Raw genomic sequence first — 26,228 nt, 5'->3', positions numbered from 1 at the left:
TCCAGCCCACACTACCCGCAGTCCAACGGGAATGTCGAGAAAGGGGTCCATATAGTGAAGCAACTCCTCTGCAAAGCTGCGGACTCTGCTTCTGACTTCAACCATGTGCTGTTGGCGTACAGGACAATCCCTCTGTCCACCAGTACGTCTCCGGCTCAACTCCTCATGAATAGAGACCTGCGGATGACTGTTCCGGCCATACACTTACCAGACCTGGATCACCTCCCAGTGCTGCAAAAGGTACAGCAACTCAGGAACCGGCAAAAGCTGACGTACGATGCTCATGCTACCGATTTGCCTGTGCTATCTCCGGAAGATGCTGTTCGCATCAAGCTACCTGATGAAGGCTGGTCAGCCCCAGCTGTTGTTGTTCGACAGGCTGCTCCCAGATCGTTTGTGGTTCGATGGCTCCATTGTCAGGCACAACAGAAGGGCACTATGCAAACTTGCCTGCCCACCACCAAATCTCACCTTTCCAGATGTTGTTATGCCTCCTCCGCATACCTCGCATCACGAGGCCACCAAACTGGCAGCAATCCCGCCTGTCAAGGTGCCATCGTCCCCACCTCCACCTCTCAGGCGGTCGACAAGGATCCACCGCCAGCCCCAAAGATTGGACTTATAGACATTTATCTTGTAAATATTGTTCTGTATCTGCACGCTAGACACCTTTCATGCACATATTCATTCACTTCCCATTTAATGTAAATAGTTATACATGTACATACAGCCACATATGCTCTAAGCCACCAACAATTTTTTTTTTTTTTAAAAAGGGGGGGGATGTCATGATATGCATTCATGCACATAATGAGATACAGACAGGCAGTGACAGACACCCAATACAGCCAATGAACACACAGGACAGAACACAACCAATCACCAGGCAGAACACTAGAGGGGGGTTTCCCACTATAAAACACACGAGGCATCAGCACACTGCCTCTTTCCACTGGTGACAACTGTAGTGACAGTCAGGGTGTAGATATCAGTTAGCACCTTCTACTCGTGGCTCAGAGCTAGTCTGGTCTAGTTAGTTATAGTTAGCACACTTAGATTAGTAGAGTGTCAACCCACAGCGAACTCTGCACTGCTTAACAAGTTCAATAAAACGTCTAAGTTTGGTGTCTACTTTACAGTACAACTGCATCCAGTTGCAGACCATGTTACCCCAGGGTGAATAACACGACAGTAGTGACAGCATTTTTGTACATAGCAGCATTAGCCAGCTCTTACAAATGGATATTTAAAAAAAATAATATGTCTGTTGTTTTTATTTGTCGAGTGAACTGTTTGGCTCTTGTTTGCCTTTTTACGTTTTGCCTATTAGCAGCCTTCCATTCATGCACAACATTTTAAAGCAATTCGTAGTGTTAGCTAAAGATACAGCTGTGACTCAGTGGCCTGAAACCTCTGCCTCGCGATGCTGGTAGTGACGTTCCTAATGCGGCAGAGAATTGGGCGTCTTCAGGAAATCGGGATCGGCACGGGGCGCTGGCAGGAGCTGATTTGTTTGCAGTGCTCTTCCCCCTCCACCCTCCCACCCCACGCCCCCGCTGGAGGAGTATTCAGGGTTCACACCAGCTCGCCAGCGGGAGGATGAAATGGTTCCAAATATGTCCTAATGATCCATTTGCATCCACTTAGCAGGCCGGTCCCCAGTGTCTCCTGGGCTGCCTGATTCTCCGGTCCGCTGGGCTGGGAATCGCGTGGACGTGGATTACTACTGGTATACAGTTCACATTACACACAACCATAAATGTTGCGAATTCAAACTCAGAATCTCGTACGCCGGGAATATGTTCTGTCTAATTAGAACAGAAAAAAAAACTACCAGGCCCACTAATGGGTAAAACTCTGATTTAGAAGTTCATTCCATTTACAGTTTATCTGCATAGGAAAGTTTAGTTCACTTTTGTAATTCCAAATTATGCAGATAACATTGCTCTGCCTGATTTATAAAATAAAATGTAAATCACAATGAAATCCTTCTGGTTAAACAATAACTCCTCCTTTTGAATAAATAACCAGAACATATTCATTCCTTACAGATACGACACAATATAGTTTAATTCTCTGTAGAATTCCAACAACATTATGGACCAACAGGAATAAATATTTCATACACATTCTTGAAATTGTTATTTCAGCATTAACTTACTTCTCTTTTAAACAGATTGGCACCTTCACTCTGATGGGTGGTGCAAGGAATTTCTAATGTGCTAAACTATCGCTCAATGTTTTCCAGTGAAATAATTTCATGGGGCGGGATTCTCTACCCCTCGGCGCCAGAAACACGAGCTGTGATTGGGCAAAGAATCGGGCGTCCGGGCCGAAATAGAGGTTCATGCGGGGCTGAACCGAAAACCAAGCTCTGGTTCCTCGCTGATGGGGATGGTGAGAACCATGTCCCGCGCCAGCTCCTGCTTCAAAACTGGCATCTAAATATATTTGCATCGTATTAGCGGACTGGACCCGATATTCTCCGGGCCTCCGTGATTCTACACCCCTCTCAGGCGGAGGTCACAATGATACAGGTATTTACAAGCGGAGACTGGGAATCATGGCCGCTGAGGGAGAGAGAGAAGTTAAGCAAAGTTTTTAAAAACTTTTTAAAATTGTACCACTTGCTGGGGGTTGGCTGCCAGAGCCGGGAGGAGTAACGTGGAGCGACTTTCTGACATCTCCATGGATTCGGGGTGGCCTTCTCAGGATCGGGATAACTCAGGCTGCCATTGCTGCACCGATTTGTACAAGTTACAGGTCCTTGGTTGCTCACGCTGCTGACTGCTTACTATGTCCTGTAAATGTTCACAGAGTCTCTGGGCATTTGAGAGCTGACCCAGGCCACCTCTCTGGAAACCCTCAGACCCCAGCTGACCCAGCAACGGGATGGGCGTGGCCAAGCATAATCAGTGGCACACCAGGTGCTGCCACTCCTCAGTGTACTCATCAGAAGCATAGCCCCACTGCAGGGGAATAACAGAGCTCACCTCAAACGAAGGATACATGCGCCATGGCTTTGGCACCTCCCTGGTACACTGCCCCTCTCAGGGCAGAGGCCTCACCAGTGACACTATCAGCTAGCCCATTTCTGCAGGACCAACCCGCCTTCCAAGTCATGCCCCCTTCCCCATAGCCATTCTCATCCTCCCCTGTCCCTCCTCTCTTCACTCCATCCATACACCCCAGCTTAATCACTACAGGATGTTGGCCCTGAGCAGTTGCTTTCAGGGGATCTTGTCCAAGGAATGGAGGGGATGTTCTGGTGCATCTTATCTCTTCACAAAGTCTGACTCCAGCCATGGGGATCACATTATACTGTCCGCATGGGTGATCCCTACATGTGTGCTGGCCCATCCATCTCACGGGGCCATACATCCTTGGGTTGGAGATGGGGAGTAGTGATGGGTGACTCACTGGGTAAGCTATCCTACGATGCGGCCTCATACCTATGGCCCCATCTCCTTCCCCCACTGAGGGTCACCCCAGGTGGACCATCCAATTGTCCCGGGGGTACTGCTCAGTGCCATCCTTTAGTATCCACACTTCACACCACCGCACACCCCTCCCTCCCCCCAACAGGCACAGCCTCTACACCCAGCCAAGCCCATACCTCCCACCTTCCGGCACAGGATTGAGGCACATCACAGTTTTGCTGGACATGTGTTTGATAGTGATTTTTTACAGGTCCCTCTGTGCCTGGCCCAGGTCAGTCAGCACCCGATCAATGCTCTCAATGCCCTCAGCCATGATCCTTTGTGACTGGGCCAAGCTCTGGAGTGCTGCACCAATTTCCATGTGGGGCCAATACATGTCTACCCATAACTCAGCTCCCTTGTCCTGAGCCTCAGTCATCGGCCACACAGCATTCCCCAAGCCTTGAACGTCTTGACCCAGGGCTGGCTGTGACTTTTTCACCAAGGCTTCCACTGTGGTCACCACCCATTCAGCGTTTGTCTGGGTACCACGTATCGTCGGCACTGCATCCTGGGCTTGGAGGTGGTTGGAATCCTCCAACTGCACCTGCAGGCGCCGGAAAGTTGCTGACACCCCCTCCTGCAATCCTGGATCTGTATCTGCGTCTGTGCTAGTGATGGATCATACTTTCCAGAAGTGATACTCCTGTCTGGACTCCAGCTGGTTCCTGGGATCTGGCAGCCCTCAGACTGCCCGCTCCCTCGGGAGTTCCCGCCTCCATCTCATGGGCTGCAGCATGTGTGATGCACACACCAGAGATTGTCCCAGGAGTCTCTTCACTAAAGTGACCCACCAAGGTGATAGTCTCTGCAATGGCGGAGGGTGCAGGTGAATCCAGTGCCAAGAAGTCGGTGTTGTCCATGGACTGGTCCTCCGGGTTGTACAGGCCCACCTCTCCTGACAGTGAACTTGCAGGACAAATGAGAAGACACATGGTGAGATCTTGGGGGACAGGGATGATTCACTTGATATAGGGATATCACATTGCATGAGAGGCTCACTTGGATGTCTCATTCCGACCTCCGACTCGGAGATAGTTCTCTCCTCCACCTCCCCAGCTAGCTCCATCGCCCTCTGCTCAGTAGGGGTGAGAGCCCTGAGTTCTGCTCGCCCCTTCTGTTACGGTCTATTCTCTCCTGGGAGACACATAAAAGATATAGTGAGCAGCATGGAGGAGATTTACATGTGGGGGTCTGAAGTTGGTGACATGTGTGTGCAAGGCACCTGGCCACAGAGGACAATACAGGTGCCAGGTTTGGCGCAGTGTGGAATGTGAGGGAGTCGCAGACAGATGGGTTAAATGGCCTCTGGGAGGGGGGGGGTTGAGGGTGCGGAGAAAGGTGAGTGAAAGAAGTGAAGCCTAGGGCACAGAGTCGGTGACACACTCGAACTGACCTTTGGAGGTCTTCACAATTTTACACTGCAGGCCAGTCCACTTGCTGAGGCCCACAGTGCTTGCCATCTCTACAACCTCTGCCCAATCCGGTTGCCGCGGGAATCAGTACTCCTTTTTAAAAACCAGGCGGAAGAGATTCTGTGGGGAGCCAAAAAGGTAAGTAGCCATCTTTGTTTACAGCCAAAGAGCCCTGGGCCGCTGTGTTTGCTGCCCCTGGATCGTGTATACCCATTCCGGGGGTAACACTTGTCCTTGCGCGTCTGCCCCAATGACCACCTATAACACCTATCGACTGCTGAGGCCTCTGGCCGTGAGGCTGAAGTCGATTGCTCATCTATTGCTGAATTAGCAATAATAGCTAAGTGAGCACTTCACACAACCCAAGTGGATTCCCATGGGTGTAGCATGTGGGGGTTATTGCCCAGCATCCCACTCAGACCGCGATGCCCGAATACTGCGGGAGGCCACACCACGGACGCAGCGGCCAGCACCCGAACACCCAGGGGGTGGAACACAGCTCCAGAGACATGTCCATGACCGGAGGGTGGGGGACTGTGACGGAGAGGGGACTAGCACCTGTTCCAGGTAATGTAATATGCAGGTTCACAGGGTCTGGGGTTGGTTGAGGGGGCCTGCTGCGGCCAGGAGTGCATGGGCAGCGCATTCCGGGTATGTGGGGGGGGGGGATCAATCTGGGACTGGAGGGTCCCGGGGTGGGAGCCACCGCTGTTTGTCAGTCTAAAACCCTCTCCCAATTCCTTCGTAGAATCGTAGAAGTTACAGTGCAGAAGACCATTCGGTCCATTGAGTCTGCACCGGCCCTTGGAAAGAGCACCCCAGTTAAGCCCACACCTCCACCCTATTCCCGTAATCCAGGAACCCCACCCAACTTTATTTGGACACTAATGGCAATTTAGCTTAGCCAATCCATCTAATCTGAACATCTTTGGACTGTGGGAGGAAGCCGGAGCACCCAGAGGAATCCCGTGCTGACACAGGGAGAACGTTCAGACTCCCCACAGACAGTGACCGAAGCCGGGAATCGAACCTGGGACCCTGGAGCGGTGAAGCAATGGTGCTAACCTCTGTGCTACCGTGCCGCCCACAGATATTGACGCTATGGATGGTATTTTGGACCCCGCAGAACAGGCCCTAGTGGTAGGGCTGGTAGACCGGCTGGCCAAACGCCTGAGATGGCGACAGCAGCAGCATTTGCACAGGCTCAAGGCGACGACCCATGTGCAGGGACTCGCTCCACAGCCAGAGGACTCGGCATCCCATCAGGCCAGGGGGACACACAGAGGGGGAGGCCAGCGATGGACCAGGGTGTACGGGCGTCACTGGTCCTTAGAACAGATAACAGACAGCGCAGGCTGCAGGGGGCTTCGTCTCAATCAGGAAATGGTGCAGCACCTGTGCCATGTCCTCATGGAGGAGGACACCCGCTGTCTTTGGCCATCAAGGTCACCGCAGCCCTGAACTTCTGTGTCTCAGGATCATTCCAGAGCTCAAGTAGGGACCTTTGTGGCATATCGCAGGCCAAAACCCGCAGGTGCATCTGACAGGTCATGGATGCCACATTTGCCCAGGCAGTTCCCACTCGCTACCAGCCTTAGAGAACATTCCAGAGTATTGCGCCCTTAGTCTCGTAATGGAGAAGTCCACCCATGGTCTAAGTCTGAGTCAGAGGGATTGGGTTTTCTTGGTGTTTAGTACAGTAGATTTGCAGCTGTTATTAGGTATGTACCTTAGAAATGTTAAGCAACAGAGTATTCATAGCTCTTTATTGGAAATTTGAACTGGGATGAGGAGTGGATGGACCACAAATTAAATTCTTCATCTTACATCCCACCAGAGGCTCACGTAAAGCGTCTGCCAGAAGGTCAACATGATTAAACAATTCCGCCTCGTTTATGGAATGTGCAAAGGTTATCTCCAAGAATACGTTTTACAAGGAGGCCTTGGGCTGGATTCTCCGGTCGTCGTTCGGCGAACGGCCTGATGGCGTTCCTGATGGTGTGGGTCGCGGGTGGCCTCAGCAGTCCGGAACTCGGCGTGGTGGCTGCGGACTCAGACTAGAGCCGCCACAGTCGGGGGAGGGCCAATCCGCGGGTGGGGGTGGGGGGACATTATTCGGGGTTGGGGGCACTGTGGTGGGGCAGTCCGGGGCCCGCGAGCCGGCTGAAGGGGGGGCCTATTTCACGGGCCGGGTCTGCAAGTGGCCGCCGCCATGTTGCACGGCTCTGCCGCGGCAGGCCGCCGCCGTGCATATGCGCGGCCATGGACCCGGCAACTGTCTGGACCGTATTGGCAGCTGGAGCCGGGTGCTTTACCCTGCTGTCATGCTAGTCCCCAGCAAAACGGGAAATTGGTGGCCGTTCTGCGGCAGTCTTTCTGGCGTAAAATGACACGGTTCCCACGCCAGCGTGGGGACATAGCCCCAGAATCGGAGAATCCAGTCCCATGTTAATACATGCTGCCTGTTTTGAGGGGACAGGGTAGTTTAAACTACAATCTTGCCTAGATACCCACATGGGGTCCAATTCTGCCCATTTTTACTCACAGAAAAGTAATCACCAATGAAGCACTGGATCCTTCCGAGACCAGACATACAGGAAGGAACCTCGAGCTGACCACTCCCCCTCCCTTCAACCACCCCTCCCTCTGCTCCCCCCCTCCCCCCGCCCTTCACTCTGTAATTTTGTTTGTGGGAGGTGCAGCTCTACTCCTACCAAGTCATCCAGGAGAGTCTTGTGTAAAGTCAGGGCCTATAGCTAAGTCCCTATCTGAATTGTGATCCTCGCTAAAGTTATTGTAGGAATGAGACAGAAAGGCTGTGGATTCCTAAACCCATAAAGAGATTAAAGAAAGATGATTGAAAACATCTGTCACATCATTGTGCATATCAAAGAATCTCTGCTGTAATGGCTGCTTCTTTAACTTTAAGATTTTCCTGTGTAAAGTGCCGAATATCATCAAATAATGAAGGTACATTTCCTTTATGAAGTACATAGCATGATTTCTATTGATTGTTCTTGGTTGGAGGAAGTTTGTCAGATTTTCTAAAAATCCATTTACAGGATGTGATTCGCTGGTTAGGCCAGGTTATTGATGAAGCAGCTGAAGATTGTTGGGCCGAGGCCACTACCCTGAGGAACTCCTGCAGCAGAGATGATTGACCTCCAACCACCACAACCATCTTCCTTTGTGCCAGGTATGACTCCAACCAGGCGGAGATATTTCCCTCTGATTCCCATTGACTCCAGTTTAGCCAGGGCTCCAGGATGCCATACTCCAGTTTAGCCAGGGCTCCAAATGCTGCCTTGATGTCAAGGGCAGTCACTCTCACCTCACCTCTGGCATTCAGCTCTTTGTCCATGTTTGAACCAAGGTTGCAATGAGGTCAGGAGCTGAGTGACCCTGGTGGAACCCAAACTTACCATCCGTGAGCAGGTTATTGACGAAGTGCCGCTTGATTGCACTGTTAATGAATCCTTCCATTATTTGCTGATGATGGAAAGTAGCCTGATAGGGCCGGTAATTGGCTGGGTTGGATTTATCCTCTTTCTTGTGAACAGGACCTACCTGGACAATTTTCCACATTGCCGGGTAGATGCCAGTGTTTTAGCTGTACTGGAACAGTTGAGCTTGGGGTGCGGCAAGTTCTGGAGCACAAGTCTTCAGTACTTTTGCCGAAATATTATCAGGACCCATAGCCTTTGCAGTATCCAATGCCTTCAACCATTTCTGGTATCACGTGGAGTGAATCGTAATGACTAAAGAATTACATCTGTGATGCTGAGGGCCTCTGGGGGATGGATCATCCATTCAGCACGTCTGGCTGAAGATTGCTGTGAATGTCTCAGCCTTGTCTTTTGCAGATATGTGTTGGGCTCCTCCATCATTGAGGATGGGGATATTTGTGGAGCCTCCTCCTCCAGTGAGTTTTTAAAAAATAGTCCACCACCATTCATGGCTGGATGTGGCAGGACTGCAGAGCTTGGATCAGATGCATTGGTTGGGGCATCGCTCAGCTCTGACTATTACTTGCTGCTTATACTGTTTGGCACACAAGTAGTCCTGTGTTGTAGCTTCACCAGCTTTTGATATACAGAACAGGCATACCGAAAAATGAGGCAAGAGCAGAGTTTGAAAATACGTTGTAAATCTAGAATTTTAGTTGTTTTACTTTCTTTACACACAATTTATAGAAGGTAGTTACTCACCAGAAGAGGAGAATTTGAACTATGTGGCCGGCCAACTTCAACTTCTGCACATTGAGAGATCAGCAACAGTAACAGGCAGTGTAACAGAATCTTATGTCGAGCCATCATGACAAATTACTAAATTTATAGAAGTATTGATAAAACTGGAAAAAGAAGGATAAATATGTGATTAACAAACAGCTCAGCAACTCTGACAGCCTCTGTGGAGAGAGAGTTACCATTTCAGATCGAGGAGCTCTCATCGGAACAGATTATCCAGATCTAAAGAAGGTTCATTGAACTGAAACACTAATTCTGGGTGGATTTCTCCCATTCTCAACGAAATACAGCGCAAAACACACAGTTGCATAATTAATGTGGTTGGGGCCGGAGAATCTGGTGTTTTCTCCTGCTGGCCTCCACGGCGGGAAACATTCCACATTTACTCCCGCAACAGGGGCTGGATTCTCTGATTTTGGGACAATGTCTCCATGCCGTTGTAAAAACTGTGGCTTTTCACAACAGAAAAACTGGCGTGAGGGGGCCACATATTTATAACCCTGCAGGGGGCTAGCAGTGAACCGTTGGGAAGCTCGCAGCTTTTGCTGCAGATATGGGCCCCCGCACTTCCAGGTCAGAGGCCGCACGTGCGCACGGCGGCGGCCTCCAGCTGCTGCGCCCTGCTGCATGGCGGACTCAGACCGCGGAGCTGGACCTTCCAAATAGTGCTGTCAATCGGGCATCCGCCCAACCCAGAATGTCCGCCCAAAATTTGCCTGGTACGTATAAGCTCCACCCCCCCCCCCCCCCCCCCCCCCCCCCCGCCCGTCCTCCGATCGGCCCACCCCCAGCATTGCGGCCGTGGACAGAGTCTGCAGCCATCACGCTAGCATCCCGTCTGGCAGGACCACATTAGATCCACGCTGTCGGGTCTTCAGCCGGTCGGGGGCGGAGAATAGCGGGGCGGGCCTCTAGCAATGGCTGCAGGTAGTGGATATGCGGCACGGCGTACTCTCCGAGTACGCTGCTTTCCGGGGCCCGGAGAATCGGGGAACCGGTGCCAGTCCCGATTTTGTGCGCGGAATGGATTCTCCGCCCTCGGCGCTGGCCACGATTTCGCCGTCGGTGTGCGGAGAATCCAGCCCAGGACTTAGTCCCAGAGTGGGAGAATTCTGCTCTCTATTTTTCTCCCAAAGATTCTGCAGGTCTTTCTACTTTTATTATAGCAGTATTGTCTACTTTGTTAATATATTTCCAATGGAGATATGATTCAAAACCTCCAACAGTGTGCAGTCAGGCTGCAGTAACATTCAAAGTGTATTTAACAGGAGTTTCACTTGTGATCATGATGGGGGCAATGACGTGCTGAAGTGGCATGATGGGGGCCAGTCTCATGAATTTCATAGTTCTGTCCCCCATATTTCTCCTCCCTCCAGATTGCAACATTGTCCCAGATTATCCCAATCCGGCAGCTCCTTTGCTCAGTTTCCTTTTTAAAATCTTTTTTATTGAGTTTTTCGTACATAAAACAAATATAAATATGAACAAACAGTAGGAGATATAAAAGAGAAAATAAAAAGTAAAACTAAAACTATTCACACACGGGTCAGCTTCAACGATGTATATACATACAATGTAGTTTGCCTTTTTTTTCCTCCTAACAATATTTACAGTAGCATCTGTGATTTCCTGCATTTCGCTCCCCACCGTTTTTTTCATTTGTTTTTCTACCCTTTGGTTCAGTTTGTTGACCCCTCCCTGCCCCCCTCCCTTGTGTGTCCCATGCTTCTTTTTGGGGGCTTGTTTGAGTTTCATGATTCACTGCCAACCTTCCCCCCCCCCTTCCCCGCCCAGATCTTCCTGACTGTGTCGTGGCTGCCCCCTCCTGTTCTTTGGCTTTCTCGTTGTTGGCTACAAACAATCTTGGAACAGCCAAGTGAATGGTTCCCACGTTTTTTGGAAGACCTCTTCCGACCCTCGGATAGCGAATTTAATTTTCTCCATTTGGAGAAATTTCGATAGATCGGACAGTCAATCTGCAGCTTTGGATGGTGCTGCTGACTGCCAGCCGCGCAGGATTCGCTTGTGGATGATTAGGGAGGCAAAGGCAAGGGCGTTGGTCTCCTCCCCATGAAGAGATCGGGCTATTCTGATACCCTGAAAACCTTTGGGCTCCACGCTCATCCCCACCACCTTGGACATTACATCAAAGAAGGTTGTCCAAAACCCAGCAAGTCAGGGCAAGACCAGAACATGTGGGCTTGGTTGCCAGGCCGATTCACATCTATCCTCCACCTGAGGGAAGAACCAGCTCCTTCGGTTTCTGGTTAAGTGGGCTCTGTGCACCACTTTTAGCTGCATTAGATTTAGACTTGCACATCTGGAGATAGAGTTGACCCTGTGCAGTGCTTCGCCACCCTATTTCAAACCCCAAGCCCTCTTTCCACTTCTCCCTCATCTCGTCCTGTTAGGTATTGGCCCCCCTTACCAGTCGTCCGTACAGGTGCCCACAGTTCCATTTCCCCAAGACGTCCATGTCCAGCATATCCTCTAGCAGTGACTGTCGTGGTGGGCGCAGGTACATCCTGGTTTCCCTTTGTCGGAAGTTTTTTGATTTATACCAAAGTTTGTTTCCCCCCGTCAGCTGGAATCTTTCTGTCAATTCTTCGAGCATTGTTAGCCTGTTGTTGGTGTAAAAGTCCCCAACTGCCAGTGTCTCCCCATCTTGTCTCCACCTTATGAAGGTGACGTCCATGGTCACCAGTGTGAACCTGTGGTTGTTGCAGATGAGGGCTTTGTCGGACATTTCGGCTAACCCGAAATGCTGTCGCAGTTGGTTCCACAACTGAAGTGTTGCCACCACCAACGGGCTCGTTGATTATTTATTGAGTGGGGATGGGAGTGCCGCCATGGCTAGGGCCCGGAGGAAGGTCCCTCTGCAGGATCCCTCCTCCTTATGCACCCGCTCAGCTTCTCGCTCATTTATTGATCCCTTTACTCTCTCCGCAGTCGCTGCCCAGTGATAATATTGCAGGTTTGAGAGGGCTAGGCCACACAAAGATTTTGTTCTCTACTGCACTCTCTTTTGGATCCTTGAATTCTTCCCGCCCCAAACAAATGCCTTAATCAGTTTATCTAGTGAGTTGAAAAAGGCCTTGCGGCTGTAGATCTGGATGGATCTAAACAGGAAGAGGCACCTGGGCAGTACGTTCATTTTGATCATCGGCACTATCTCCGCCAGGGAGAGTGGGAGTGTGTTCCATCTCTACAGCTCCTTTTTTACTTCCTCCGTCAGGCTGGTCGGGTTCCACTTGTGGATCCCTATCCAGGCGTGAGCGATTTGGATCCTCAGGTAGCAGAATTTGAGTTGGGCCTTGTAGCCGCCTGGGTTGGCCACTTCCCGACTTAAAATGGAGAACCGCAAAGACTAAAGGGAAATTCAGCCAACATAGGCAAAGACTAGCAAGTACAGAAATCATGTGTATTGAAACCTGTAAAAAACCAGGCAGCACTAAAACCAGCAGCCATCTGCATAGTAATGAGCGATTCCAAGGCACAATTGCAACACTTAAGGTGAATAAAGCCAAGCCAGACTCCTCGGCGCCAGCAGGAGCCAAGACAAAGGAAGGCCAACGGACATTTAGGGACCGCCCAGCAATCAGGGAACAACTCCAGTATTGGAGAAATCGATCCAAATGATCGGAACGCAGTCCAATCATTTGGAACCAGGTACGGGGTCCGCCCCAAAAGGCGGGAAGCCCCTGAGGACTATAAAGTAAAGCCCCCAAGTTCAAATCGTCCTTCTTGACAGCGTCAATCAACAATGCGAATCAACCCCTGAGAGTGAACTGCCCAGCTGCTGCACCAACCAAGTAAGTCTCCAGTCAACGCTCGCTACGAGATAGGCGCCCCTAGCTACAAGTCCATACCAGCTTTTGAATCCTGCAGACTCAGGACCTGAACGACAGACCATTTGTTCCCCTGACCTGGTGGGCCAATTCCGTAGCTAAGTATAGGCCTTTTAGTGATAGAAATAGTCTAGAAAGTAGAGTTATATGCATAATTAGTGACTTACTGTATATAATAAATGTGTTTTGATTTGAATCTTATCAATTGGTGTGTTGAGTTATTGATCAGTACTTGAACTTGAACCTTGTGGCGGTATCATAAAGATACCTGGCGACTCTAGAGCAAAGGTTAAACAAACAGAGCAAATTACGAATTAAGAGCCAACCAAAAGTTAGCAACATATTACTGGCAACATCCTGACGGGACCCGACTTAGAAGTGGCTTAACCACACCAGAACCCAAAATTTGAATTAGAAATCCATTTGGGAACAGAAAAACGACAAGTGTTCAAGCAGTTCTGATCAATCCTCATAATTCAGAAGTGTGTTAATGCATGCGTAAATAACAGGGCTATAAGGTAATACTGATTGATTTTTGTTGCGAAAAACTGTCGGGAGTTTGTATTCCGGAAAATAGCGAAAGCTGTACCCGTAATTACAGCACCGCCTTAGTACCCCTCGTTCCAAATTTTATGAGAGTATTTAGAGAAGAAAGATGGCAATGCAGGCAATGCAACGCCTCATGAACCCTGAAGAATTTGTGGTCGCAGCGACCAGCAGCAGAGTAGGTCAGTGCCCTGTTTGGGAAGAGGAAATCAGGAAATATCTCAAAGGGAAAGGATGGCCCCTTTGGAGTGAGTTCTGTGACAATGAGGAAACAGGACCCGGGAGTATAGGACATACTTGGTGGGAGAACCTGTCAGAGATTCATAAGAAAAGCTTGGGAAAAGCTAGCAAGCTGATGGCAATCGTGTCCTGTCTGGCACAATTGCGAGGCACAGAGGAGGTCATTTGGACACTCCGTAAAGAGATAGAAGGAGTACATCGAATGAGCAAGGTCGATGTAAGTGAGGTTGAGAAAGAGAACATAGAGTTGAGAAGGAAGTTAGCAGCAAAGGGCGGAGAGGTGGATGATGCCAAGTGGGCACACCAATCTTGTCTGGCGCAACTAAGCAGCTTCCAGACACAGTACGAAAAGGCCTATCAGGACACGCAACGTGCAGTCCTGGTAAGAGAGGAAACAGAGAAACAGGTAGAGGCATTGCAAAGGCAGTGTAGCGACCTGAAAGCAGCATTACGAGCACTCCATGCTACCACCACGGAGCACAGACAGAGCTCACTAGATCACACAACGTGCCGGAAGCAGATTGCAGAACTGCAGTCTTTGCTTTCAGTTCAGAATGGATTCCAGAGCACCTTTGGATCCCAGTTAGATACAGAAGACGGCCTGGATTGTGAAGAATTAAATGAGACCGCGCATAGATATGTTCAGGGAACATGTGCGCAAGGGAAGCCCCAGAAGAGAAAAGCGCCCCAACCCCCCACATCGCAGATAGTTCAGGCACCAATGAATCCAGTAACCACCGACCGCACAGTCACATCGGACGGAGATACAGAATTTCTTTGTACGACCCCCTTAACCGTGACCCAATTACGGGACGCGTGCGAGAAAATCACACCGTTCCTCCCCACCTCAGACCCCCACCACTTCTTTGCTAGAGTGAAGCAGCAGGCGACCATGTACGGCCTGGATGAGCGTGAGCACGTGAAGCTCACAGTTTTGAGTTTAGACCCTTCGGTCGTAGCAGCCCTTCCCGACCCACAGAATGTAGGAGGAGGCATCCTTGCAGAAATGCACGCAGCGATCCTAGATACGACCGGCTACAACAGAGGTGACCCTGTAGAAGGCCTGAATAAGTGCAGGCAGAAAAAGACGGAACACCCCATAGCATTTGCTGGACGCCTGTGGATTCATTTCACAGCAGCTTTCGGTAATTTAGAACGTGCCCATTTGTCCCAAGAAGGTATGGCCAAATGGACCCGCACCCTTATCTCCCATGCCACAGAGGCAGGACAAAAAGCCTGTACGAATTATGACCCCTCAGAGGAAGCCCACAATGAGAAATGGGTTTTAAAAAGATTGTCCCGCGTCTGGGAGCAGTCTGTACAAAGAAAACCTGCAGTTAGGAAACCCAAGGAACAGAAGGCAGAAGCAGACATCCAAGCGGTGAAAACGCACCAGAACCCCGCATGGGTGAACGAAGGCAGGAACCGCCCCCCACAAAAGCCACAGGAGTGTTACAGCTGTGGACAGTTAGGACACTTTGCACGAGAATGCAATGCCCTACGAAAGCCACAGAGAGCCCAGCGGGCAGGCACTCTGAATAAGAATAGGACAGAGCCCATACATAGTGTGAGCACCCGTTCAGACCAGACGGACCTGAACGGAACAGACTGACGGTGTTCGGGCTTCCCCACCTGGGTCTGCGACACCCTTTGGGATAGGTCCGGCCGACCAGTAGTTGCAGCAAAGATACGGGGACAGCCCATCAAATTTCTCTGGGACACAGGAGGGTCCCGCACCACAATTAATTCCTCCACCATGTTTCAGAAAGACACGTCGCCGACTACAGCCACCATCACCCTCAGCGGCTTCACAGGCCACTCACAGCAGGGACACATCACAGCCCCTGTACCCATTCAAATTGGCAATATAACGACAAAGCACCCCATAGTTTTAGTCGATCTACCCCACACAGCAGAACACATTTGGGGAATTGACTTTATGAATTCCCACCACCTTTCATTTGATCCAGTCAACCAATGTGTTTGGAGAATGGCAAAATCCACAAAAGCCCCCGCAATGCTCACAATAGGTGAAAACGCAAACAAGATTAGCGCAGTCAGCGAATTTTGGTTTGATCCGACCACGATTAGCACAGACAAGCAGGTTAGGGCAGTTTTACAAAAGAACAGGACAGCATTCACGACCCACAAACACGACTGTGGCCAGATGACTGGTTCCGTTCAAATCACAGGACCTGACCCTAGACCCCAAAAGCAATACGGATTTCCCCAAGAGGCAGAGGGAGAAATCGCAAAAGTTATCAACAGCTTATTAGAGCAGGGCGTACTCAGATCAGTAACCTCCACTAATAATGCCCCGATTTGGCCAGTGAGAAATCCCGATGGATCATGGCGACTGACCATCGATTACCGGGAACTCAACAAAATCACCCCCACAGCAGCCCCCACGGTAGCCGCAAGTCCCCGAGACCATGCTCAAACAGGGACTCAACTCACAATACTTTACGGTTTTGGACATCAGTAATGGATTCTGGTCCATTCCATTGGCAAAAGCGTACCAATACAAATTTGCCTTCACTCTTAAAAATCAGCAGTACACGTGAACATGCCTTCCACAAGGATTCCACAACTCCCCCTCTATTTTCCACCGACAGCTGGCAAATGGTTTGTCAAAATTTTCTCGCCCCGAATGTCTGGTCCAGAATGTGGACGACGTATTACTGCAGACAGACACCAAGGCAGAGCACATCGAGCTTCTGGCCGAACTCCTGGAACTCCTACAGAAAATTGGTTGCAAAGTAAACCCCAAAAAGGCCCAGATTTTAGAAAACAAAGTGATATATTTGGGTACGATTATCACAATCGGTAAACGCAAGATCGAGCACAAAAGAATTGACTCGTTTGACAAATTGCCCCTTCCCCAGAATGTTTCAGCCCTCTGGTTGTTTTTAGGACTGGTTGGCTACTGCCGAAACCACATTGACGGTTTCGCCAGCAAGGCAGCACCCCTCTCGGAACTCCTAAAGAAAGGAGCCCCTTGGGAATTGCTTCCGCAGCATACGGATGCTCGAGATGCTTTGAAAAGAGCCCTCATTGCAGCCCCCGCACTACAGGTTCCAGACCCGCTTTCCCCCTACGCTATAGAGATAGCTAGCACCGATCGCACCCTTTCGGCCGTGCTCCTCCAGGAACGGCACGAACAGTTAAGACTCGTGGCTTACACATCTAGACTTTTAGATCCTGTGGAGCAGGGATTTTCGGCCTGTGAAAGGCACCAGCTTGCAGTTTTCTGGGCAGTTCAGTATTTTTCCTACATAACCGGACTAAACCCCATCACAATCCTCACAGAACACACCCCCACCCAACTTTTACTGGACGGACGACTTAAGGACAGTCAGCCAAATTAGAACAGCAAGATGGACCCTTCTTTTGCAGGGACGGGACATCACCGTTAAAAGGACCAAGACCCACACCTTCTTAGCCGATAACCTTCAGTACCCAGGCACCCCCCATTAATGTGAAATCATCTCACCGCACCACAACACTTTATTGCAAACCCCCCCCCCAAAAAGATAGGTAGTTCACCCCAGAGCCCCCAGCACACAGACATGTGCGCATCTTTGAGGATATATGTGGATGGATCTTCCACTATATTAAACGGGAAGCGCATTACATGATGCGGCATTTATGTTGAGGACGCTCAGGGACGAGCCCTAGAAGAGATCTCCTTAAAGCTACTGTTTTGTTATGTTTCCTTTGTAACATAAGCGGCTTCCTTGTGTTGCATTTGTCAAGGAAGGTCGAGACGTGTAAATAACTTCAACTCATTTATTTACATTATGTACACTTTTATAACTTGAGTTCGACACTACTGTTAATCCTATTATAGCTACCTAACTGACTAACCATCTGCTGTCTTCCACGTGGTGGGTGTAATATTGAATCAACCCTGTGCCTCTCCTCACTGACTGTCTCCACTGGTCAAAAAGGTGATCATGTGTGTGGTGTCCTTTATGTATGGGTTGGTGTAATGCCCCCCTGTGGTCGTGTCACCTCCTTGTGTATCGTGATTGTCCATTGGTCGCCTCCTATCTAACTTATCTATTGGTTGAGTGTGTGTGTGTGGTGTTTCTGGTGCTCCCTCTAGTGTCTGTCTAGCGTACATGTATTTACAGTGATGCACATCACCACATCCTCCCTTTTTTATATGTTCATATTTTCTGTACACTTTAAGAAAAACTGAACAAAGAACAGGTAGAGAAGGTAAGGTATATACAAGTCATGGGAACGGTGATTAAACAATAAGTCCAAATAATTCATGTGAGTCCATAAACCATCAATCATCATGGTCAAATGTCTCTCTTGGTTATGAACGCCATCACCAGGAATCAAGAAGCGGTCGAATCACTGCGCTGTCCGATTTGGAGTCTTTTTCTTTTTTCTTTTTATGTTTGTGGTGGTGCTGTCGGATGGCATCTTGTAGCTGATGGGTCGTTGACATTGAAGAGGTACCATCAACAGTATCATTCGAGGTCATGGATGTGCCAGATGTTGAAGTCAGATGAGACTGTGCATACTGGTTCCGGCCACATGCTGTGCTGGAAGGGTGATTCTGCTGAGAAGCGTTGAAGCATGTCGATTTGGAGACAGAATTGCTGCTCGCATCAATGTCTGGTGATGGTGTGAAACTAGAACCTTGCATCTGATAGGAATATGCCGTCTGGCCAGGCTGTGGTGCAGCAAATCCTGGGCAGTAACTAAGGCATCCAGTCTGTAGTGCAGATTGCGCTGGCGGTAGTCCTCCTTCGGTCTTGATTCCATTAGTGGGCAATCCGTAGTGCTGGCCTGTTTGAGAATATGCTGCATAGACTGCTGGCTGCTGCAGGCTTGAATACTGGGTTTGTCCAGCATGAGCTGTCATTGGCCGCACTGTCGGTGTGGAACAAATGTGTGGACATAGCTGTGGTGAAAATTGGTGTATTCCTCTTGGACTGTAGCTGCTGCTTGTTATTGCTGACCCAGTGTGATTGGCACGTGATCCATCTCCTGCCGTTGTGGCATCTGCTGTCACCCTGAGCATGCCATCACTGAGGTTGCGACACTGCCTGTCTGGAGTAAAGTCTGGCTTAAGTGAATCAGAGTCGGCATTTGGTTGCTCCCCATCTGGAGTCTGGTCTGTTTTTTGTTGATGCTCCCCGTCCGGAGTCTTAGCAGGTTCACTGGAGTCAGCTGAGATTTCTTGAAGCTGCACGTCTGGAGTCGGAACATGCAGGAATGCATTGACTAGTGGAGAGGTTCGAGCAATTGAGGGTGGAAGTAGTGTGGTGTCACCGGAGTCACCAGTGGTCTCACCGTGATCGTCGAGTGCCTCTGTACGCACTAGCTGAGGTCTGTCAGTTTGCACCTTTTGCATGGGAAGTGGGATATTGTTGTCACTCGTTTCACATACCGTGGGTAGATCCTCAGTAGCTGCTTGCTGTTCACTAGGGTTGGGTAAATTGTCAGAGTTTTCATCTGGTGGTGCAAACAATGTGGGTGGACTGTCATTGTCTTGCCGTTGTCCTTCATTTGGGCTTTTCTTCATTGGAATTTTAAATCTTCCCCCAGACATTACAGAACCTTGTTCATTTCCCTCAATTTCTCCCATATGTAGGGCATCAAATGTTAGATCCAATGTTTCTTTCGTCATTGTACTAGTTTCCAAAGAACAGTCCGTTTCAATTTTCTTCTCAGTTACTTCATATGCATCCTTTTCTAATGTACATGCCTTCATAGTCTCTGGCTCTGATTTTGCTGGGACTGGTACAGTCACAGTCTCTCTTTTACTGTTCTCAATTGCCAACATTCTACTCCCCAGACATAAATGCTTAATCTCTGGAGTTAATGTGGTACAATGGATAATCGGGTCGACCTTATCTGCATCTTCACCATCACTGGAAAGCACAATTGGTTCACTTGAAACTGCTGCGGGTTTTAAGTGCTTTATCTGGCTACTCGATGTCGGTGTCCTCAGGATTCTTGCTCCAATGTTCTGCTCATTTATCAGTGGAGTGTGCAGAGATTCAATGCGATTAATATTCCCATCAGGGGTTGAAGAGTCATTACTGACTAACTACTGGTCTCTGTAGTTGGGACTTTGCGGTTTTGTGTTGAAGGGAGACAGTTGTCCCTGTTGTAGATATGATTCAGGTTGTGTTATTTCCATTAAATGAGGATCAATGTCTTGTCCATTTTTTCGATCCGTACAAAAGCAATGGCAATTTTCAGTCTGCTCCTTGCAAGTTAGACATACAAGCAATTTCTTTCGCAAATACTCAGCATCCTTCTGTGAGGGTACAGCATTATTAATATCTCTTCGGCTAGAATGATCCTGGAGGTCAGCGCATAATCCTTTTTTCTTCGGGCTTGGAAGAGGCGATTCCTTTGGCTTGTTTTCATTTGGGCTTGAATAGTCATCAGCGCTGTGCCCTTCATTGTACCATGATAGACCGTCATGGTCGTCCTACTGTGCAGTGGAGCGTGGTAAACTGTTATAGCCTTCTTGCTGTTTACGTGAGCATGGCAGACTTGCATCATCTGCCGCTAGTTGGTCAGTGGAGGTCGCTAGACCCTCATGGTCTTGTTCCTGCAAGGACTGCGCATCGGAGTCATGTGTTTCTGCAATTGTGGAGTCTGTCCACGAGCTTGCTGTGGAGTCTTGTGACACTGGAGTCACGTCTTGTTCCTGCAAGGACTGCGGTGTGGAGTCTTGCATGTCTTCTTTCGTAGAGTCGGGAATGCTGAGCGGGGCGTGGACCACACTCTGTGTGGCAGCAGGCCGCTCTCTGTGGGCTTGTACCGCTTACTGTATCTTAATTTCAGGCTGCAGCATCATCCTGCACTGATGAGTTGGGACATCATATCTGCTGGGTTGAAGATCCTCAAATCCGAAAAATGAATCCGCATCTGCGTCGGATTCAATGCGGGGGTCGCCAATGTGCAACATTAAAGGTTCGTCCGAGTTGTAGTCGTCTAGGACCATGGAGCTGTCATTGGGCTCGCGAGGTCCAGAAAAAATGTAAAGGTCGGTATCGAAGTATTCGAGGTCGGAATCATTGGTTCGTGTGTAGGTAACTGCTTGTTACAGGGTTCTTCAGAGGTTAAATTCATTTCCTGGTTCAATTTGAAGCATTGTGCTGTCATTCCAGGTGACGGAAGGTTGTTTTACAGCTTTAAAAGATTTTTTCTTTGATTTGGGACGTTTCCCCTTTAAATTGGATTTGGGACGTTTCCCCTTTAAATTGGTGGGGTCTGGGGCCTCTGACGTCATGACGCACGTGACGTAGCACGTAGGAAGCGATTGCGCATGCGCAGATCGCTGTTCCTTTACCGATGGCCGTTTTCTTGATTGCGCATGCGCAAACGAATCTTCCGGTTCTGCGCACTTTTTGCGCAACTGCGCTAGTGTAGTCCCTTTAGCAAGGTGGCCGCCGACCTCGACCCAAATCGCTCTCTGGTCCGGGATTTCGGCCTTGAGGTGAGTACTGGCACTTCTCTTACCTTTTCTTGCCGATTGGAGTGTGTTTTCCTCACAGTATTTGCCGAATTTGTCCAGGACTGCCTTGAAGTCGTACCTGTTTTGCCCCTTGGAGAACTTGAATTTTGAAAATATTTCTTCTGCTCTTGCACCGGCGATGGTGAGGAGAAACTCTATTTTTTCATCATCGGCCAGGTCTTTAAGTTCGGCTGCCACCAGGAAGAATTCAAATGTTTGCTGGAATCGCTGCCAGTTTTCGCGGAGATCGCCGTGGCACTGGAGCGGCTGCGGAACCAGGAGGTCGTACATCTTACCTGGGTATTGCTGGTTGTCACTGTACGCTGAGGTATGGCTACCTGGATTTAAGCAGTTCACTACTGGTACCATGTTTTGTTATGTTTCCTTTGTAACATAAGCGGCTTCCTTGTGTTGCATTTGACAAGGAAGGTCGCGACGTGTAAATAACTTCAACTCATTTATTTACACTATGTACACTTTTATAACTTGAGTTCGACACTACTGCTAATCCTATTATAGCTACCTAACTGACTAACCATCTGCTGTCTTCCACATGGTGGGTGTAATATTGAATCAACCCTGTGCCTCTCCTCACTGACTGTCTCCACTGGCCAAAAAGGTGATCATGTGTGTGGTGTCCTTTATGTATGGGTTGGTGTAATGCCCCCCTGTAGTCGTGTCACCTCCTTGTATATCGTGAATGTCCATTGGTCGATACCTATCTAACTTATCTATTGGTTGAGTGTGTGTGTGTGTGATGTTTCTGGTGCTCCCTCTAGTGTCTGTCTAGCTTACATGTATTTACAGTGATGCACATCACCACAGCTACCAGGCCACTTAGGCGCGCAGGCGGCAGAACTAGCAGCCGTTGCGTACATTGTGGATCACCCAGATTCCTTCCCCAGCCCAGCAGACATATACTCGGACAGCCGCAATGTCTGCAATAGCCTTACAGAATTCCTACCCCTGTGGAAAGCAAGAGGATTTGTTTCCGCAGACGGAAAACCCCTCCCTACAGCCCCATTGCGCCGCCACATTTTAGAGAAAGCACAGGACAGGACATTTGGAATTGCTAAAGTTCGCAGTCACCGCCGTTCCTCCCCCCCCTGGAAATGTAAAGGCCGACGCACTGGCAAAAGCAGGTTCCAGGCACGGATATTTTTGGACACCCCCCGAAAGCGCACCAGTGAATGCAGTTCAGGTCTCGCAGACTAATATTGAGGCTTTAGTGCAGGCCCAGAAGCAAGATAGCAATCTCAGGGAGATTTTGAAAAGAAAATTTACGGCATCTTACGATAGATTTAGAAACGCACTAATCAGACATGACGGTGTGGTCCTAAAAGACACCCTTTATGTGGTTCCTGAACAGGACAGGAATCAGCTTATTTGTTTGTTCCATGACAGTCATGGACATCAGGGAATTGATCCCACTACAGCCCACCTCAGGCAGCTCTGTTGGTGGCCAAGTTTAAAAGAAGATGTAACACACTAAGTTGAGAATTGCCTTATCTGTGCCTAGAACAATCCGGACAGATACGCAAAGAAGGCACAGCTTAGTCACACCCGCCCCGTTAACGGCCCCTGGACTAACCTCCAGATCGATTTTATAGGACCATTGCCCCCTTGCAGGAATGGTTACAAGTACGTATTAGTCGTCATAGACACTTTTACGAAATGGGAAGAGGCATTCCCATCCAGAACGAACACGGCAAAGACCACCGCAAAGATCTTAACCCACCACATCTTTACGAGATGGGGACTCCCCCGTAGCATTGAATCTGACCAAGGTTCCCTTTTTACGGGATGTGTCATGAAGAACGTCCTCACGATATTTGACATTCCCCAAAAATTCCACATCGCAAACCACCCTCAGTCAAGTGGTATCGTGGAGCGAATGAATCGGACCCTAAAAGCCACCCTCAGAAAAATGGTCCAACAAAACAACACCACTTGGGATTTAGTCCTCCCTTTGCGCTGATGTTTTTGAGAAATACTGTCTCAACTTCCACAGGTTACACCCCACACACTCTCATGACCAGACGCCCCATGAAAGGCACAGAATTTTTATTAGGATTGGACTTGACCAGCCCCGAAGTGACGGCCCTCACACACGAGAACGCAGTCAAACAGTTAGTTGCAAATGTTAAAACGGCTCAGCTCGCAGCCGCAGTAAGATTAGGCACTAGAAAGAAACAGAGCAAGGCCTGTTTCGACAAGACAGTGCATGCGACTGGGTTTGAGGTAGGACAGCAGGTCATGCTCTCCATCTGTAACCCCAGCACATTCCTGTCACCTAAATATTCGGGTCCGTACTCCATTGCGGACAAAGTAAGCCCCTCCCTCTATAAAATTAAGTACCCCAACGGAAAGAACACGTGGTTCCATATTAACCAGCTTAAGGCATATGGCCCACAGTCCTACCACGCACATCACGTCATGCTCGATGCAGCAGACCACGCCCCGCCCACATCCAATGTATCCCTACCCTCCCCCAACACATCCACCCCATCCACGGACTCACCCTCGACTCCACCCCCGAGCTCTAGACTCCGCCCCGGAACGCCCACAGACAGCAGCAGCAGAGACAGCAACTGTGACACAGACAATAGCCACAGCACGCCTCCCTACTATCCCCATGCAACAGGCCCCACACCCAGCGAATCTGAACACGATTCGAGTGATCCCTTCCTGATCACATTCCTCAACAAACCCCACCAAAGACCACCGCCCTACGATTACGACCCCGACTCCGTCCCCACAGAATTAGATACAACTTTCTGGCATCGTGACAATTCATACAGGCTCGTCCGGAATGACGAGATGGACCCCAAATCGCACCATGCAGCCCTATCAGCCCTTATACATTCGAGAGTATGGCATCCGGGAGAAGATGACGACTTTGAGTCTGACTCCCAAAACGAGAACCCATTTGCGACCCTGTTCGCAACTGATAACTGAGGTGTCCAGACGATGTTTTAAGAACGAACCGCTTGGGAGAAAACGGTGTCCTTTCTGATGGAACCTGCAGCATGTTGTTTAATATTGTTTGTCACTGTTATTGTTATGTGTTGTACGTAAGATTGGAAATTTTTCCACGGCCCCACGCCATATTTTTCGGCCGAAACCTGTGAAAACTTGCCAGCACACTTATCATCAGAAACCACTGAGAGCTTGCCAGTCCCCGTTCATAACTGCTCTTCTGGTTCAACGGTAGAACCTTTACAGCAACCCCCCACGATGACTACATTTTTGCCCATTCTTGTCGGTTGCTCAGGCAGTGGAGAAACGGCATTGGTCTCCGCCTTGCCTGAGGACCCACCCCCCCCCCTCCCCCTCCCCCTCCCTCTGGTCAGCTACGCTCGGGTAGAGCACACACGGCATTGGTCGCCGTCCTACCCGGGGATTCCATCCAAATCTTACCCGTCGCGGCCCATACGCACCTCATTTCGGCACTCTTGGTTCAAAAAGTTTTGTTTTGTTTTCAGGCGACCCTTAGGTTGCCATCCCTATGCTATTTACATCCTCAAACATTTGGATGGTAAATCGCACAGCCTGCGAGGCGGCTCGCACTGTTTCAGTATTTTTAAGTGTGTTTTGTCTTGAGTATTCGGTTTAAAAAATTTAAAAGAATGAGGGAGTCACACATGATGACAAATTGTAAAGGGAGAATTGGCACTAAAGGACAAACATACTAACGCATGAGATATTCACCAAGATAGTAACAGACACTATGCTTGATTCCATAGAACCACAGAAGCTCCAGGAAAAGAGACGAAGCGGAAAGGAAGAGACAAAAAGAGAAAGAAGAACAATGAGGACATCCTCCGTGTTGATCACCACCATTATGATGTTTATTCAGTTGCGCTCGAACGGGAACCCCCTGACCCCAACCCTCCCCCCCCCCCCCCCCCCGGCCGTTAATAATTCACTTCCCCATAGCACCCAGAGCCCAGTAACAGGCAACACATACATAAAACAAAAAAGAGTGGCTAAGGTAAATATTGGTCCTTTAGAGGATGAGAAGGGAGATTTAATAATGGGAGATGAGGAAATGGCTGAGGAACTGAACAGGTTTTTTGGGTCGGTCTTCACAGTGGAACACACAAATAACATGCCAGTGACTGATGGAAATGAGGCTATGACAGGTGAGGACCTTGAGAGGATTGATATCACCAAGGAGGTAGTGATGGGCAAGCTAATGGGGCTAACGGTAGACAAGTCTCCTGGCCCTGATGGAATGCATCCCAGAGTGCTAAAAGAGATGGCTAGGGAAATTGCAAATGCACTAGTGATAATTTACCAAAATTCACTAGACTCTGGGGTGGTCCCGGCGGATTGGAAATTAGCAAACGTGACACCACTGTTTAAAAAAGGAGGTAGGCAGAAAGTGGGTAATTATAGGCCAGTGAGCTTAACTTCGGTAGTAGGGAAGATGCTGGAATCTATCATCAAGGAAGAAATAGCGAGGCATCTGGATGGAAATTGTCCCATTGGACAGACGCAGTTTGGGTTCATAAAGGGCAGGTCGTGCCTAACTAATTTAGTGGAATTTTTTGAGGACATTAACAGTGCGGTAGACAACGGGGAGCCAATGGATGTGGTATATCTGGATTTCCAGAAAGCCTTTGACAAGGTGCCACACAAAAGGTTGTTGCATAAGATAAAGATGCATGGCATTAAGGGGAAAGTAGGAGCATGGATAGAGGATTGGTTAATTAATAGAAAGCAAAGAGCGAGGATTAATGGGTGTTTCTCTGGTTGGCAATCAGTAGCTAGTGGTGTCCCTCAGGGATCAGTGTTGGGCCCACAACTGTTCACAATTTACATAGATGATTTGGAGTTGGGGACCAAGGGCAATGTGTCCAAGTTTGCAGACGACACTAAGATAAGTGGTAAAGCAAAAGGTGCAGAGGATACTGGAAGTCTGCAGAGGGATTTGGACAGGCTAAGTGAATGGG

The 26,228-nt window shown here is 49.2% G+C and overlaps 1 protein-coding gene across 1 annotated transcript in view; it reads right to left on the bottom strand.

Annotated features, from left to right (window-relative positions):
- The window catches only part of LOC140410702 (adhesion G-protein coupled receptor F1-like), a 540,253-nt gene that overhangs the window by 465,719 nt on the left and 48,306 nt on the right, over positions 1 to 26,228 (bottom strand). The window contains exon 2 of the mRNA XM_072499141.1: positions 9,103 to 9,245. Coding sequence (XP_072355242.1) covers positions 9,103 to 9,210 — 108 coding nt within the window. The 5' untranslated portion in view covers positions 9,211 to 9,245. The remainder of the gene's footprint in view (positions 1 to 9,102; positions 9,246 to 26,228) is intronic.

This window comes from Scyliorhinus torazame, chromosome 4, assembly GCF_047496885.1.
Source record: "Scyliorhinus torazame isolate Kashiwa2021f chromosome 4, sScyTor2.1, whole genome shotgun sequence".
NCBI classification, from domain to species: domain Eukaryota; kingdom Metazoa; phylum Chordata; class Chondrichthyes; order Carcharhiniformes; family Scyliorhinidae; genus Scyliorhinus; species Scyliorhinus torazame.
Note: the sequence above shows the minus strand (reverse complement) of the source record. Positions and strands in the feature narration are given on the sequence as shown.